Genomic DNA, 17,145 nt, shown 5'->3' with positions numbered 1-17,145 from the left:
CGTAGCTCGACGAAATCTTCACCCTTGAGGGGCGCAGACAAATCCGACACGGGTCCCCGTTGATCGGATGGAGAGTCGGTGGAGCTTGAGGCTCTTTTGACCGAAAAAAACGAAGTTTTTGAGAAAAAACGTGAAAAAATAGCACTAACGCTCGAGAGCAATAGCACGAGGATCCCAACACATGAACGTGCGGTAAAAATCTGAAGATGGCTGCCAGAGGCGGTGCTTAGGTAGAGGGCAGTCATTGGCTGTGGTCAGTATGACGCAGAGACCAGTGATTGGTTATTACTACGAAAGACAGATCAGAAACTAAACTGATACTGGTTTTTTCTTTACCGAGGATTCCCAGCCTGACGACGGGGAATATTCATGAGCATGTGAATCCATGCCAGACCCCATGCTGGAGAACCAGTATTATTTTGGAATCTGGATCCACTGCCTGAAGCCATGAGCTCCGAAGAGCCATCTGCATCCGCCTCATCTTGAGACGAGCAAGAGGAAGAGCAAGCATCTTGAAGGTCCACCCCCCTGAGCCAGTCGCCCTTCTGAAGAGAGGACTTTATCTGGCTGGGGGTGATCATCTTGAATTTCTCTTAGGGAAGAGAAAGGTTAAACTGGGAAAGGTCTAGGATGGTGCGCAGGCTAGCCTGGTTGGGTTTGGGCACCGTGAACAGACAGGAGTAGAAGCCCTCCCCTCGCTCCACTAGGGGAACAGGTTCCACCGCCTTGAGATCCAGAAGCTTCTGGACTTTGGCTCTGAGGGAGGGTGTTCCCCGACTGCTGGAAAGTAGGATTGAAGGGTGGGGTAGAGGGGAGGGGGCAAGCGGAAGCCCGCCAGAGCTACTGACAAGACCCATCGGTCCTCGGTGATGGTCTGCCATGCCTCCCAGTGAGACGCAAGGTGCCCTCCCACAGGGGTCTTGTGTGAGCGCCAAAAACCCTCATTTAGCATATTTCTCAGAGGCGGGACCCCCAGATCCTGAGGTGGAGGCAGAAGACCGAGAGAAAAACCAGCCTTGTTGCTGACGCCGGCTGCATTTTCCAGCTGGAGGATCTACTGTGTTTTTCGATCTAGAAACCCCCAAAAACCAGAGGAAGACTGAGGCTGCAAAGGCGTTCTATGAGCCCTAAAAGGTGGCTTTACCAGAACGGACAAAGACTTGGCCGTCTGAGTGCTGTCCTTTGTTTTAGTCAGCTCTATGTCCGTTGACGAATGGAACACTTCTTTGCCGTCAAAGGACAGATCATCCAGAACTTTATCCTGCACCTCCTCGGAAAACTTTATGGCTTGAAGCCAAGCCTGACGAGACGTGTCCGTGCCAAGCATGAGGCCCCGAGCCGAGGTGTCGACATGGTGCACTGCAGCCTCAAGCATATCCTGCGCCAGGACTCTGGCATAGGACAAGCCAGCCTTAAAATCATCCAGCTTGGCCACAGGAATGAACTCCTCAAATTCCAACAGACCTTTCCACATTTTCATATTTGCCCCTGCTAAAATGAGATCCGTGTTCGTCTGGCGCAACTGCAGAGCCGAATTAGCAAAGATCTTCCTTCGCAAAGAGTCAAGCAGCTTGTCCACTTTGTCCAGAACCTGAGCCACCACTGTAGATGACGCTGAAGCCAGTCTGGATTGAAGCGTAGCGGCCGCCACCACTGTGGAGGAAGGAAGCGGGCAAGACGCTAAGGCTACCTCCTCCGAAGTATGAAGCCTATAACGAGCGTCAATCTTTTTGTTAACATGCAGTCCAGAGTGTGGCTTATCCCAGCCTTTGCGGACCTCAGAACAAGCCGGTGCGCTCCTGAGGAGACGAGGTGAATGCCCCTGAAAGCACCCCTTCCTGCGGAGGGGGTGCCTCAGGTACTGGAACATCCAGAAGAGTCATGTCCAGCACCCGGTCATGGAACGCCCTAACAGAGTGGGGCTGGTCATCGCCATCCTGATCTACTTGCGTGTCATCCAACACGTCTGGATCGACCTGCGTTACGTCTGGCTCCACTGAAGACTTGTCAATTGGAGACAAGGTCGGCGCAGGCGGAAGGGCTGGAGATGGGCCAAATGGTACAGGTGGGACAGCTGCCGGAACAACCGGTGCTGTGACGGGAACCGTCGGAACGGAACCGGGCCCTGGATGGCAGATTTCCTTAAAAATACCTCTGAAATATTCCTTCATGGGGTCGGAATGCATTAGCTTCTGAAATTTTCCGAAGAAGTCATCCTCCGCCGAAGGCTTAGACACTGTGGCAGGAGGAAGTCTCATGAGCGGAATAGCTGCAGAGCCGCAAAGGAGAGGGTTGCCAAGAGGGGCCCTCACCAGCCGGGTTGGCGAAGATCAATGGCACAGACGCCGCATGGAGCGAGAATGAGTGTTGTAATGGCATCCTTGCATTCCAGTCATAAAGTGGACGAAACAGTGCACCAGAAAAACGCTGTTCACCTGAAAAGATGCACCCAGCACCCATGGCGTAGGTGTAAGGGAAGAGTCCAAACGGGTGCCATTTTGTCAACGCCTGAGGAGAACTGCGTCACATGAGAACAATTCGGAAAATCTAACCGAAACGGCATAGACGGACTACTACGTGACCGCTAAACCGGAGAGAAGGACACTAGAAGGAAAAAATCTATCGAAGATGCAAGTGCGTCCAGTCACAAATTTGCAGAGAAAAGGACTGATGGGTGATGCGCTGGGCGGAGCGAAGGAGGGCGGGGTTACAGCCACGTGCGGTACCCCACGTAAAAAGGGGTCACATTTTTGAAAAATGTGATGCTTTTACAAAGTGTAGGCTGGCCGGAAGGCCCGGCCACGTGGTCTGCAGCACCGAATGGAACACTGTCCGTCGAAGGTCCATGGAACCGGCTTCGGTGTAGATCAGGAAACAGCCATCGATGGAATTGGCGGCGGGATAATAATCAATAATTTTACAATATACGACCAAGAGTCGAAAGGATAACAATAGCAATATCTATGGACGAACTCCGCATAAGGCGACCAGTATGCTGGGTGGAAAAAAACAACCTGAGGAACCTCGACGCATGAGGGATTTTGGGTACACTACACGTCACGTAGGGATAGTGTTACCTGCACATCCATGTCGACGTCCCCTTTCGATTCTCGAAAGACAAGATGCAATACTCTGCAGTTACAACTAGATGACAGACTATATGCACAGCATGTGATTCTAAGCAGATTAACAAGCATCAGAAACTAATTTCCTCCAGTGGAGAAGTCCCGAGAATTATCATCAAAAGAAATCCTCCCCTGGGCCTCTGAATTTAAGGGAGCAAAATGGCAGGGGGAGGTACTTAAATTAGAGGTTGGAATATCTTTAAAACCAATTTCTTGTCTAAGCAGATACAAGCATTCAGGAGAGAGCTCCCATTTCTTGACCTAAAACCGTAATCGAGGTTTTTCCAGTGTAGTAGCGCCATTTTCATCTCCTACTGGGACAACCAATAGCAGGTGTCGACTAGGTTCATGAATGAACACCTCTGCTTGGGTCCCAATCTCCTTACACACCGTATTTTGGTCTGAGTCATTAAAGCTCTCCCCATTTGCTCGGACTGCTTGGTTGTAAGATTTAGGCAGCACCGGAGGATTTACCAGAGTGAAGAAAGCAGTACTTCTTCACCCTGGCCCATTCACAGGAGACCCAAATTGGCCTCCTCCAAAGTTTTAGTCATCGCCACATCAAGAGGGGTGCCCTTACTTCTCAAGTTATATTCTTTACCATTTCTCTTAGTTGCAATTACCCTTTTCTTTTACACTGTACAGCAGGACGCTCAAGTCAGGCGATTCCAACTAAGCAATTACTTTCAATTGGGAGGTAAGCAGTGCAATGTCGAGCTCGAAGAGTGATAGCAAAATATTACAAGACATGCACTGCGTATCTAAATTTTATGTCTGAGCAAAGCTAGTTGTACTGCTGCAGGTTGAACTGGCTGACCTCAGACATCAGTCACAATAGCAGTATAACAGAACATTTTAAACTTTTTCGTAATATTGTAGCACGTCTAGCTCAAAGGATCGCAGAAGCATGCTCTTATTAGACAATATAAGTAACAAGCACCTTACCCCTTAGTCAGCCGTCTGGGACAGTAGTGTCCGCCTTCTCGTGAGACCACGGGGAGAAGACAGTAAACAACCAAGGAGCGGGAACATCCCAGAGCTATCATGCCAAAGAGGGTGCCACAGAGCTTCTGATCCTCTCTTACTTTTGGCGCTCGAGAGCCATCCACTTTCTGTGCACCTCGCACTGCTGGCAGAGCCACAAAAAAAGGACCTTGCAATGTCACAGCGTCCTCACCGAATCACGCTACTGGCTACTCGCTGTCAAGCTGCACCAACACCTTTAGCCGTTTGACAGACCTCCAATCCTCCAACTGATCATAGTAGACTTTCCTCCTGGAGTCTTTTTGCCATATTTTATTTAACCATCTAAACGTACTGTGCCATTGTCCTTAAACTCTACTTGCATTTAATAGAAATGTCACAAAAACACACTGGCAAGCGGTGGCAGGCTGGGAAGCATGACTGTTCAGTGCACTAGAAGCTTTGACCCATTCAAAGATGCACAGGCATATCAGTTCAGGGGAAGATGCTACTTAAAACACTACCGAAGAAAATAGAACTTTTTAAAAGAGGCTCCTTGGCTAGAAAAGAAATGTAAGCAGTGCTATGGCATGTTTCTGGTGTCATAAAGAAGGAACCCTTATGCATATATTCGTGTAGAGTGTTTTAAGGTTTTTGGAGTAAGGTACTGAACAAAACGCAGGAAGTATATGGGTTGGACGGTGAAAATAATGGGGGGCTTAGATTGTTTGGTTGGAGTATTACTACTTTCGATCTATGTGAAATTGATAACTGACAGACCTGAACAGGACATTTTTTATCTTCACTAGTGGAAGGTTTCATTACCCCCGGTTTTTCCTCTCATGCCTACCCCACCCAGGGGTGGCCTGACCTATAGGGGAACTCTGGAAATTTGCCGGTAGGCCCTTGCACCCGGGGCCTCTTCTGTATGGTAACCCATTACATTTCCAAATTTTCTCATAGGAAAGGGGTTAGACTTGCTGAAAATGTGTAATATGGTGCCCACTTTTAAATATAGTTCAAGGGCCTCTTTTGGTTCCCAGTCCACCCCTGAGCCCACCATCCCGAACACCTTTCCCTGCACTCCGATGTTAATGTTTCTGAAATGTTCATCAATGTTCTATATTTTCCGGATATGTGTTGGTTAAGATGAAGTCGGGAAAACAACAGCAGCAAGCCAATGCTTACCCATGTTTGCACATATTTAATGAATGAGGAAAAATGTGGGGCTTAGCCAGGTTTTTAGGAGTGATGGGCAGAACTGAAAAGATGATGTTTTGGTATTGGGTTTGAGTCTAACGCTGCTTTCTCTATTTTAGAACTGATTTGTATGGTGTTGTATGTCGTATTTCTGACAAACGGGTTAAACAAACGGGTTATTACAACTCTATCTGTGATCCCATTTGATGCAAATGCTACTATCTGTTATGTTTTTGATTTTTCTTTTGCTAACTATGCTTGGCTGATGTGACATCCTTTGTTAGGAATAATTGTATGAATAATGGCTGATGTATTTCATGATGTTAATGTTAAACTTTTTTATAATGGAAAAGTTTGGTAAACTATATAATTTTAATTAAAAAAATAAAATAAAAGAATATTTGGCAGTATGGGGATTTAAACAAATCGCATAAGACATGGGAAGTAGTACATCGGTATATGATTTGGTGGGAAGGGACTGCACTTGAATGAAATTTAGTCATGTGTACTTCCGTTTTTTTGTTGCATTAATAACTGACTGACAAATTGATAAACCATTGTTATTAATAAAATACAATATTACAAAATAATACTAACAAGAAACATGTTGATCACTCACCTCGACATTATGCCATTCGGAAACTATGCCAGAACTACGGAAGAACGAACTGGGGCAAAAACAGACAATTGTGCAACCTGTGTGAAGGTTGTAGATGTTATTATAGGTCTCCACCGACTTACCCTTCCAGCTGCTCCTCTCCCAGAACCCTGCGCAGACTTTTCAAGAATGACAGAGACACTAGTGCATGCGAGTGGCGTATTTTCACATATCCAGTCACCGTCTCAATCAGGCCCATGAAATGTTCTAGTTCCGCTGCGATGTTGTCTAGAACAAACCAAGGAAAGTTCAAACAAAAATGAATAGGGTATTTGCGGAATCTTGATGTGCCATAAGAAAGCATGTTTTCCAATGCAGGCCAGGTGATAAAGTACAAAGAAACATTCCACCAGGCTGGCTTCATAACGTTGCAGGCTTTAATGAGGGCACATTTCATCAAGACGGACAAGGTCTTATTTCAATCCTTTTCTGTCCAGAGGTTTGCAAGAAACTCATAGCAATAAGAAAACATGCGTAAGGTCCTTTTACTTGTTTTGCTGTGTCACCTAATGTCAGCCATTTTAGGAGGTGCTTGGTACGGTGAAGGGGTCATGATAACAGACACTGCTATAACAGAATCTATAAAACTTAGGTAGCAGAAACTGAAAGTCCAATGCTTACCTTAGGGGGAGGGTGAAGGGGGTTGGAGGGGAGAGAGTAATTTGCCTGCAAAACAAAATCACCTGCAGAGCAGCACAGGGAGGGGAGCATCGCCTCATTACCCCTGTAAACCGCTCTTTTGCTTCCCGGAGCTAGGTACAGGCTCGATAAATACCATAATAATCATCACACATTCAAACCCCAGAATGACACTGCAAGATGCGCAGATTTGCGGCCCCTCCCCCAAACTCTTGATGCATGCTCTCCTATTCAGGGACAAAATAAACGGTGGTTGTGTTAACAAGTTCAAGCTGTCCCCACAGGCCAGCATGAGCACAAATTAGCAGCCACTTGTGATTTGCAGTTTCCACACAGATGCACTTTTTTTCACTACACCCCCTTTTAAGTAGAGGACTCCAAGTTAACGGTATTCTTAAGTATTTTAGAGATCGCATTGTTCAAAAGTCTGTCCACAGGACATGATGGCATTAGAGGTTGGCAGAAAAGGTCCAAATGCTGTCTGTCGCCTACTCTTGGCCACAGTGACAATTACCACACAGCTTTGCAATGGGATAAAGTATATGGGCTTAGACATACAGTCCCACATAGAGCTTTATCTCAAGCCTCGTTAATGAATCAAAGCTAGTCTGCCTTCTCCCAAAGGACAAACTACAAGAGCCTCCCCCTTTTTTGGCTAGGGAGGTGAGCCTACTCTGCAAGACCCTCCCTACAGCTCTGGGCAAGTGGGACCTTACTGGCAGAGGCTCCCCCTTTGTGCTCCTGTCCCTGTGAGGAACTCCCTAAAACCCTCGACCCTAATGGCATATATGGGATCGCTTGCCAGATGTAAAGAACATTGTAAGCTCCAGGGAGTCTGCTGAAGACAAAACTGAAATATCCTATTGTACATACAAAGGGAGGATCTGTCTCTTTAAGGGGAGACATACATTTACCTGAGACGAGGAGGCTGGTGAGAGAGTATACTCAGTAGAGGGGAAGCACAACCAGAGAAAGAAGAGTGTAAGAAGGGGAAGCCCTCACCCCCCCTGCCCCCCCAACGAGGTGACGCTGGGAGGAGGCAGAGCCAAGGACAGGCGCAAAGCCTGTGACTTTCACAGGTGTCCTGAACCGCAGAGGGAAATGCAAGAAGCTATGTGTTTCCGAAGGAATGGCAACGAAGAAGAAAGGAAGTCTAATCCCCATGGTAGCGTGACCACGAGGACTTCATGGTGGGCAGTCTGCCTGTCGAGTAGAGGAAGAGAAACGAGCGAGAGATACAGACGCAATGAGGAATACGAGCAGCAAAGTATAGGAAGAGAACTAGAGCGAGCAGTGAGCCCAAAATCGCTCCCCTGAAATGATAGTGCTAATGGGCAGAACAGGAGTACCGGGAGCCCGCCGGGCATCACTGTGTAAGGGCAGAAACTGGACTCAGTGAAACTGATGATACCGAAAATAATGCCAGTAAAGTGGAACTATGAATGTAATCACGAGAATAAGCCTGAAAGAGAATGCATCAAGGAATTGATAACAAGAGAACAAGTTACTTTTTACCTTGTAACGTTCTTTCGATGGGATGTTCCTCCGACGTATTCCTTATCTATGATATTTGTATCTCCAGCTTGCTGGCCTCGGTAATTTTTTTTCCCAGTAGAGGGCGCTGTGCGTCGACGTCCGTCGAGTAGGTGCTCCTCGACGGCCACCGTATCGACGCCGACGTCATCATGCCTATAAATGGCCACGCGCAGCATCCGTTGCTCAGTTCCGTTTTGTAGAGTAAAGTAGTTATTGTATGAATGGTTACTACCCTTGAAGGAGCGTAAGCTGCAACCACAAGGGAAATGTTACTGCAGGGATGGATGGGAGGGGCGATAAGAACTACGACGGAGGAACATCCCATCGAAAGAACGTTACAAGGTAAGAAGTAACTTGTTCTTCGAAGGGATTGTGTCCTCCGACGTATTCCTTATCTATGATAGACTCCCATAGCAGTGGTATGTGATTGGAGGCGGGAGTAAGAGATGTCATATTACCCTTTAAGAATGAACAGAGTGTAACACAGCTTTGCCAAATCTAGTCTCTTGACTAGAGGAGGAATCCAGGCTATAAAATTTGGTAAAGGTATGTGCGGACGACCATGTGGCAGCCGCACATATGTCTCTAATTGGTACCCCTCTTTGAAGAGCTGAGGATGTTGCGATACCCCTGGTCAAATGAGCCCGGAGATTTTGAGGGAGCTCTTTCCCTGCCAGTTTGTAGCATTCCAGAATGGCTAAAATAATCCATCTGGAGATGGTTTGTTTGGTTATTGGTAATCCTAACTTATGTCCTGCGTAACCTACAAAGAGTTGGTCTGCTTGTCTAATTTTAGCAAGTCTACTGATATAAAAACTCAAGGCTCGCTTAGGGTCCAGCCTGTGTAGTCTCTCTTCCTCTTTCCCCGGATGGGGAGGAGGATAGAATGAAGGTAGAGTAATCTTCTGAGTAATGTGAAATTCCGAAACCACCTTTGGGAGGAAGTTAGGCTTCACCTGTAGCACTACTTTGTCCTTGTGAAAAGTTGTATGAGGAGGTTTACAAGACAGCGCTTGTATCTCGCTAACCCTTCTAGCAGATGTTAATGCTACCAATAAAACAGTTTTGAGGGTGAGAAACTTCAATGAACAAGAGTGGAGTGGTTCAAAAGGAGCACCCTTTAGGAAGTTTAAAACTAGATTTAAGTCCCATAAGGGAACTTGGAATGGTCTTGGAGGGTAAACATTAGTTAGACCTTTCAGGTATTGTATTACCAATGGAATTTTGAAATACAATGGTTCCTCTGCAGTGCGCTTAAAGATCGATAGCGCTGCGAAATAGCCCTTAATAATGCCAATTTGAAGGCCCGAATTTGCCAAATAAAGTAAGAAGGATAACACCGCAGGTGTACCACATGAAAAGGGTTCGATATTCTTTTCTCTGCACCAGCTGCAAAATTTATTCCAACGGCAGCGGTATAGAGTCTTAGTTGCTGGTCTTCTGGCCGAAAGCAACACCTCCATGATGTCTTCTGGAAGGTCCCAATCCTTGTACCTCAACCTTTCAGATACCAACCGTGAAGGTTTAGGGTCTTGATGGCTGGATGGAGAACCTGACCTCCCTTCTGCGAGAGAAGATCCTCTCTGTATGGTAGACGAATTGGAGGACAGATGGACATGTCCAGAAGGTCCGGGTACCACGTTCTCCTGGCCCAATCCGGGGCAATTAGGATCATGGTCTTCCGAACCCTTCTCAACCTCCTGATCATTTGAGGAATGACAGGGACCGGAGGAAACGCGTACAGAAGTGGGAACTCCCAGTCCACTACGAACGCGTCTCCTAGAGCTCCTCTCGGGGGAAATTCCCTTGAGCAAAATCTGTCGCACTTCGCCATCATGGATAGGTATTCCTCACACTCACACTCCGAACACTGGTGGTCGATTCCCAGACACCACAAACAGATCCTGTGAGGATCCGTCAACGACATTTTCTTCCCACAGTCTCGGCATTTTTTGAAACCGGACCGAGGAGTCGTCGGGTCGGAGGAGGAAGCCATCGAGTACGAGTCGGTTTTCTCGCGGAAATATGAATATATATCGACTGATGAACTGAGCAACGGTATTCCGAGGCACACGAAGCGCGGAAAAACGGAACTGAGCAACGGACGCTGCGCGTGGCCATTTATAGGCATGATGACGTCGGCGTCGATACGGTGGCCGTCGAGGAGCACCTTCTCGACGGATGTCGACGCACAGCGCCCTCTACTGGGAAAAAAAAATTTCTGAGGCCAGCAAGCTGGAGATACAAATATCATAGATAAGGAATACGTTGGAGGACACAATCCCTTCGAAACACATTTTAAGTGAAAGTGATAAGTTCCTAAATATAAAGCCTGCAAAGTTGAACTGTAAGAAAGCGATCCCGAGAATAGTGAATAAACCTTAAAGAGCAGGTGTTGAGTACTGGAGACAAACACCCTGGGAGGAAGTGTGGGAAGCTAAATGGGAACTGAAGTAGTGAAGTAGGACAGAGAAGAAGTGATAAAACAGAGCAACGCCAGGAAAGGGGATGGCTCACTTTGCTACAAAGTATAACCAAACTAAAAAGACCAGAGTTACAGAAATCAGAAAGGCAAACATCCCTGAGAGACACTATAAGAAAGAGAAGCCTTGTGGAACAACTATACCAAAAGGAGAGAGCAAACTTAAGTACATTATACCAACTACAGGAGCTTGTCCAGAAGGTGACAAGAGACTATCTGAAGATATCTTACTAACGAGAACGATGGAACACAGACAGTGCCCTACAATTACAACCAGAAGGCAGAAACATTTTCCTAGTATAATTTAAGTTGGTCAAATAGTGGTAGGGTCAGTTAGAATTAGTTTTGGACGGAGGACATCTTCATTTCAGAATTCCTGATAACTGACTAGCACCGCAAGTTATTTATATTCACAGGGAAACCCCTATAGTGATAGGAAAAATAAGCCTTATTCCTATGGTTTGGATAAACCCCACTCAAAATGTCCTTCAAATGTCCACCTGCTTCTTCTGCCCAGCTACACCTCTCACCTGTCCAAGTCAACAGACCAAGTTTCCTTGAAGACAAAGGACTCGAGCGCTTAGTCTTATAGAGCGAATTGGGGAAAACCTTCAAATAAAAGGTTTAAATTAAATTGGTGAGAGCGAATGAGAGGCATACTCCTATTTGGCATTCAGTTGGGTGGTTGGTCAGATGTTTCTACCAGATGTGCCATACAAAAGTGTAAAAATACAAACAGTGAAGATGCAGTTTAGGTACCTACACGTTTCAGTGATTAAATTGTGCAGGTGGGCCGGGCAGTGAATGGGAAATTAGTAGGTAAAGAAGAAACCAGACATTTGTTGACAGTAAGAAATAGATATGTACATTGCAAATTTCAGCCATGGGACAGTATTTACAAAAGTACAATTTATATATTTGGTTATAATCAGGGTAGGGAGGATAGGATGGTTGGGGAAAGGGTAATGGGGGTTGAAGATGCCCCTTCACTGGATAGCAGGTGCAGTTTAAAGCTGGTCTTAAATAGCTCAATTTGATTGAATTGCTTTTAAGCCGGGAGAGAGCACTGCAGTGGTGAACGAAAGGTAAAGGGGAGAGCAAGCGGGAGGCAGCTCAAGGGAGGACTGTGGACATAGTGGTTGTTGAGAGTTGAAGAGGGAAAAAAGACCCAGATTGGCAGAGAAGGCGGAGGGGCAATCTGCTAGGTAGTGTGGGTGTAGATAATTGATAGATTTAAACACAAGAAGCATTACCCTGATGAATATGCGACTATGCACTGAAAGCCATCTGGTATGTTCACAGTAGGGGAAAATGGGAGAAGCAGCAGGGTTCTTGCTGTGTGCGCATGGGGCAAATTCTAACAAGTTGCTGAAGGGAGCAACACAGTAGTGGGAGAAGGCCCTGGAGTAGGCTAGAGCAGTAGTCAAGGTTGCTGAGGAACGGGTGTACATTAGAGTTTTGGAAGAGTTGTGGGTAAGGTGCAGGTAGATCTTCCTGATATTTAGAAGGTTGAAACTGGTCATAGTGGAAGGTATTAAGTTATTCAGTACATGTTCACTGCCAAAGACTGACCCATGACAGGCTGGATCTGGAGCCAACGCTGCATGAGCGGGGCAGCCGGCTGTAAAGAAGGCATCCGGGTGCGATGTGTCTGATTGGCTCGCAGCTAGAGGGACTGTGAGGCTTGTTAGCCTGCCCCTATAGCATCGCACAGGGAAGGCCCAGAAGATCAACCTTGCCCGGGTTGTATGAGTGGGATGACCTGGTGGCATGCCAGTTCACCGTGAGGTCAGATGGGGAGCGTCCAGAAGAAAAAACCCTAACAGTGTTAAGGATTTCAATCGGACGACACACCTTGGTCTTAGCCTAGGATGTAGCGCACAATTGGAATGCTTTCTCTTTATTTTCTACGAATTCAATTTGAGATGGCACGCAACCCGTCCCACACCCCCTTTTTCAAATACCCGGGTTACAATGGCCATGAACCAGGCCGATTGGTGAGAATGCAATATTTATTTATTTTAAAATTCAAAGCAAATCATATAATTTTAATATTGGGCAGCAATCACCAATGGGGTGATAATTACAATGTAAACCACTGAAATACACTTGGTTAACCTTCTACAAGAACATAATACAAAGCACAAATCAATTGGAGCACTTTTTCAATTAGGATAGATGGCACCCAAGTTTAGGTTTCCCCCTGCAATGTTCCCTCAACCCACATTTACTCGACTTCTGAGTAGATAGAAAGAAGCAGCAGGTAGTCAGGGATACGAGGCAGCAAACAGAATCAAAACCTGACCTTCCCTCACAAAATAAGAGGCAAACATTTTAAACCCTTTGTAATGGCCTAAAATGACAGTCGGATTTTAACAAATAATTAATTATATGTGTAATTAAATAATGATGTACATATGTTTTATCACAGTATCAGAGATGTTATACCACTAGCAACTATAAGACAAGGTATCACCAAAGGCATACAGTTCACAGAGCAGGTTGAAATTGAAAACACTGTGCAGTCAAATCCCACATGGAAAAGTAGCATTTTACTCATTTGCTGTTTTAAAATGTCAAAACTTTTTTTTTTTTTAACGGGTGAAATACTCAAAATCTGAATCCGGTTTTTGGGCTGGGGGATAGATTCACATCACAGGGACAATATAGAAGTGAAAGGATGGCTATAGCTAAAGAACTGGATGAGATTTGCAAGATAAAAGGAGGTTCGGTTTTGGTAAAATGAAGCCGTTAAAGAGAGAAAATCGGTTTGGAAAGGAAAAAACAGATTTTGCTTATGCTAGTTTTAATGGCTAGAAAAGAGGAACGCCGCCCATGGACATAAAGGTTAGGCTGCAGTTGTAACCCTTCACGCAGTGTACCCCGGTTCATTAGGGTAAATGTATGTATTTAATCAAAATATTGCTAAGGAGTTACAAGATGGGGTCAATGAAAGAATGGCGCAAACACGAAGAATCACGGACAAGATGCACAGAGAATTCTGACAGTAGGACAAATTACTAAAGACATGGATAGGGTTGCTTAGAGAGTGGAACAAAGACAAAAGTATCAAAATGGGGTAGGCTATGAGTTTCTATGGGATGGGGAAATATTCACAGTCCACGATTGATTTTGGGACAGTCAACTGGGTTCTGGTCACCGCACGGCGGGCGGCCCTTACAGCAAACAGCTGGGCAAATCTGGTCAATGGATGCTAAAAGGTACAGCTGGATGCAGGTAGTGGACAAAAAGTTGGTCTGGTCACAGGATGCTCCCCAAAAGGGACCACAGCTTTTCCCCTTTGTTATTGGATTTTTTAGTGGGGTTTTATGAATCTAGGCCTTGGTCGGATAGGGTCAGCTATGCTTTGGCCTTGCAGTGGAATCTGGATTCTGGCAAGATGAATGTAGAATATCAGGACGCAGGCGCTGGAAATTCAAGAGAGAGTGTCCTGAACCTGTGAGCTCCCACCCTTTATATAAAAGCGGGTGACATCACATGTTTATTGTTGGGCAGAACTGAGCTAGGCCTACCCCCAAGACCCGGATAGGTCAGCCAATGTTGGTTGCCTCCTCTAGGAGGTGACTCAGTTTATGGGGTTGTACTTTATAATGTGCAAACCCTTCCCACAGTCCTTTTCGCCAAAAATCAATCTTAACATAAATTACACATTTGTACAGTTGTGGCATTTTAACAAATTACACAGGCAGATTACATATTTTCTGCAGAGCATGGCAGTCCAATCCACACATTTGTAGGACTTTGTTTCGTCCGTCTAATAATTTTTCGTGATTTTCAGTGATAAATATTCGACCTAAAATTCTATAACTTTATACATGGATATAGATTACCATAAAGCATGTAAGTATTGAATTTCACAGTGACATCATGTACACTTTCCTCAGACTGTCCAATTATCTGCCATTTCTGTTCCCAATATGGCAGTGAAGGCTACCACGTCTTAAATTAAAAACCACCCAATTACATTTAAACTGTTAACCTTTTACATTCCTGCGAAGTCCTGTTGCAAAGATAAAAGTCTTAAAAGTTTATTAATAAAATAGTTTTTAGAGCCAAAATGGTCAGCATTGTTCACCATATAAGGGTATAGTTCCAAGGCTGCTCTTGAGTTGGCTTTGAAGCTCCCAGTAAAAGTTGTGAGGACGCGTGATTTCCTATTTCACATGTCCGTGTCCAGGATACTCTATTGTAAGAGGCCTCCTCCCAGACAAAAGTCTGATGAGCCTAGGCAGTTAAGTGCTTTTGGTCCATTCAAAGTTTTCCAAGGTAGCAATTATCACTCATGTGTCCTAGAATCTATTGTGGCTCCTTCTGCTGCTAGCAACCCCCCCCCCCCCTCAAGCAGAAACATGTTTGTCTAGTTTCAGAAGGCAGCCCATGTCTTTATTTCTTATTTTGTTTTATTTTTGTTCTGAATCAGAATTAAGGCGGTTAAATAAAACATCCCATATATGTTTCCCAGCACAAACCCCTTTACATTGCTAGGCAAGGGCAGAGCCTTATCCAACATACACTTTTAAAACAAGTATTTTTCGTATTTGCGAAAGTACATTTAAACATGTGGTGAAGCCTGCTGGCATGTTCATTTCAAAAGGTTCCATCTGAACTTCCCATGTTATTCTGCATCCCTAGTCAGTTTCTCTTTAGCAGCAATCTGTTTAAGACACAGATCCACTGAAATTGACGTAGGCCCAGAGAGCTGGGGTTTCTTTGAAGCATTGATTTTTGATATTTTGTAACTCAAAAGTCAAGCGTTTTCCCGTGCGGCTGAAGGTAAAGCTTCTTTTGCTTTCTCAGATTTGGCCGACACAGCCTGTAATTCAGGGATAATGCTCTCTTCTGCTAAAGCACGATGTGAATATGGATGGACATGGCAGGGTCTCACTAATAAAAGTAGTGTGATGATGAACAGATGAAAATAGCGTCAGGGCAGCATCCTTTTTCATGTAAAATATTCCCTTTTCAATGGGAACTCTTTAGCAAACAGCATAGCAGCGCTGTTTTTCAATGTGCTTCTTTTGGTGCACACAAGAACACCTCGTGGCACCATTCTTGGTGTGCTCCCTGTTCCAACTCGCCCAATAGGTGTTTGGCAAGATGGTGCGGCCATCCTTTTGTCACGGCAAAATGCAGTTTTGATGCAATGGTGCTCCAAAGAGCAAGCACAGCCATTTTGCAGTTGACTGCAGAAGCGCAGCTTGGTTATGGATGGGAATTCTGCTGAATGGGTCAATGTAGCCCACAACGGAAGATTGAGGTGGCCATAAGATTGAGGTGCCCATTCAGGGCAAGTCAGCCGAGGCAGGCTGTGAAGAGATGATGACCTCACTGTGTATGCCAGGCAGCCTGCACAGAAGAGGTGGTCTGGGAGGTACCTGCCCACCCTGAGGAAAGACAGGGTATGTGGCAATGTTAAATGTGCAGAATTACCAGTATGCTGTAGCACGTGAGCACACATATCCGGACCACTGTGGCCGAGGAGAACTGCAGGGCGCCAGGAGTCCCCCCCCTTAGGTAGTTGGTGCCTGGGTGGGGACTAACCGGTGACTCCCTCGAGAGCAGGCACCATGCAATGAAGTGCCTGGGCTTTAGCGTGAGCACCGCCAGTGAGGAACACTGGCAGACTATTGAAAGGTGACCACCACATGGAAAATTAAAAAGTGCACTCGATGGGGGAACTAAATACAAACAACTGCCACAGAGAAAATGATTGCCTTTAAATCACCAAAGCTATCCTCACCCAGAGAAGCATCAAATGTTTTCTGTGGCAAACACCAGGGGCAGAACAGTTTGGGAGGACCATCATGGCATGATGACATAAAAAGTTGAGTGAAGTAGAGGTACTGGGTTGTGTATTCAGACTGTTACTCAAATGGGGCTCCTAAGGACACATGACAATCAGATAGGGCAGACTGCAGCTGACAGTAGTTTGACAATTTCAAAATCGTTTACAATTGTATTTTTGGGAGGCCTGGGAAGAGATTTATTGGGGCCTGCCTAAATCTCTCACATCAAGGGGTTGCCCGAAAGGGGGGTTAACCTTTAACTTCACTGGTAAAAGGGTAGCTGGAGATAGGTCTATATAGGGGATGGGGGTGGACAGAGGATGTTGCATAAGGTCAGACCTGTTTGAGCTGCAGGTGTTTGAATATAACCACTGGCAAAGGCTAAACACTCCCCACCTACCTTCTGATTTCCATTTGAAAGGACTCAGGATGCAGCCCATCTTAACATGCTATCTTTCATTTTGCAGGTTGCCTATTGCACTCCTCCTTACCGGGAGGACTGGGAGTTGGTTCCAGCTGTCGGCCCGTCGCTGTCCTGGTGGATAAACCAGCATGCCAGGACAAGAAAAGCTGGGCTACGTATGCAGGTGTTCACATCTTGGTATGTTCTACTGTTTATTTGGCAAGCTTCAAAAAATAAAAAATCATGCCCCAAAGGTTGCAAGCCTTAGGTAATGTAGCACAGAGGACTGGAGGAAAGGAAATCGAGGAAAGGAGAGTGGAGTTGGCTTTGGT

The 17,145-nt window shown here is 45.7% G+C and overlaps 1 protein-coding gene across 1 annotated transcript in view; it reads right to left on the bottom strand.

Moving 5' to 3' along the window:
• IGF1R (insulin like growth factor 1 receptor) overlaps nucleotides 1-17,145 on the bottom strand; it is a 1,701,728-nt gene that overhangs the window by 788,016 nt on the left and 896,567 nt on the right. The window contains exon 6 of the mRNA XM_069625053.1: nucleotides 6,030-6,174. Within this exon, the coding sequence (XP_069481154.1) occupies nucleotides 6,030-6,174 (145 nt within the window). The remainder of the gene's footprint in view (nucleotides 1-6,029; nucleotides 6,175-17,145) is intronic.

Source organism: Ambystoma mexicanum, chromosome 11 (assembly GCF_040938575.1).
Source record: "Ambystoma mexicanum isolate Mex_15411 chromosome 11, UKY_AmexF1_1, whole genome shotgun sequence".
NCBI lineage: Eukaryota > Metazoa > Chordata > Amphibia > Caudata > Ambystomatidae > Ambystoma > Ambystoma mexicanum.
Note: the sequence above shows the minus strand (reverse complement) of the source record. Positions and strands in the feature narration are given on the sequence as shown.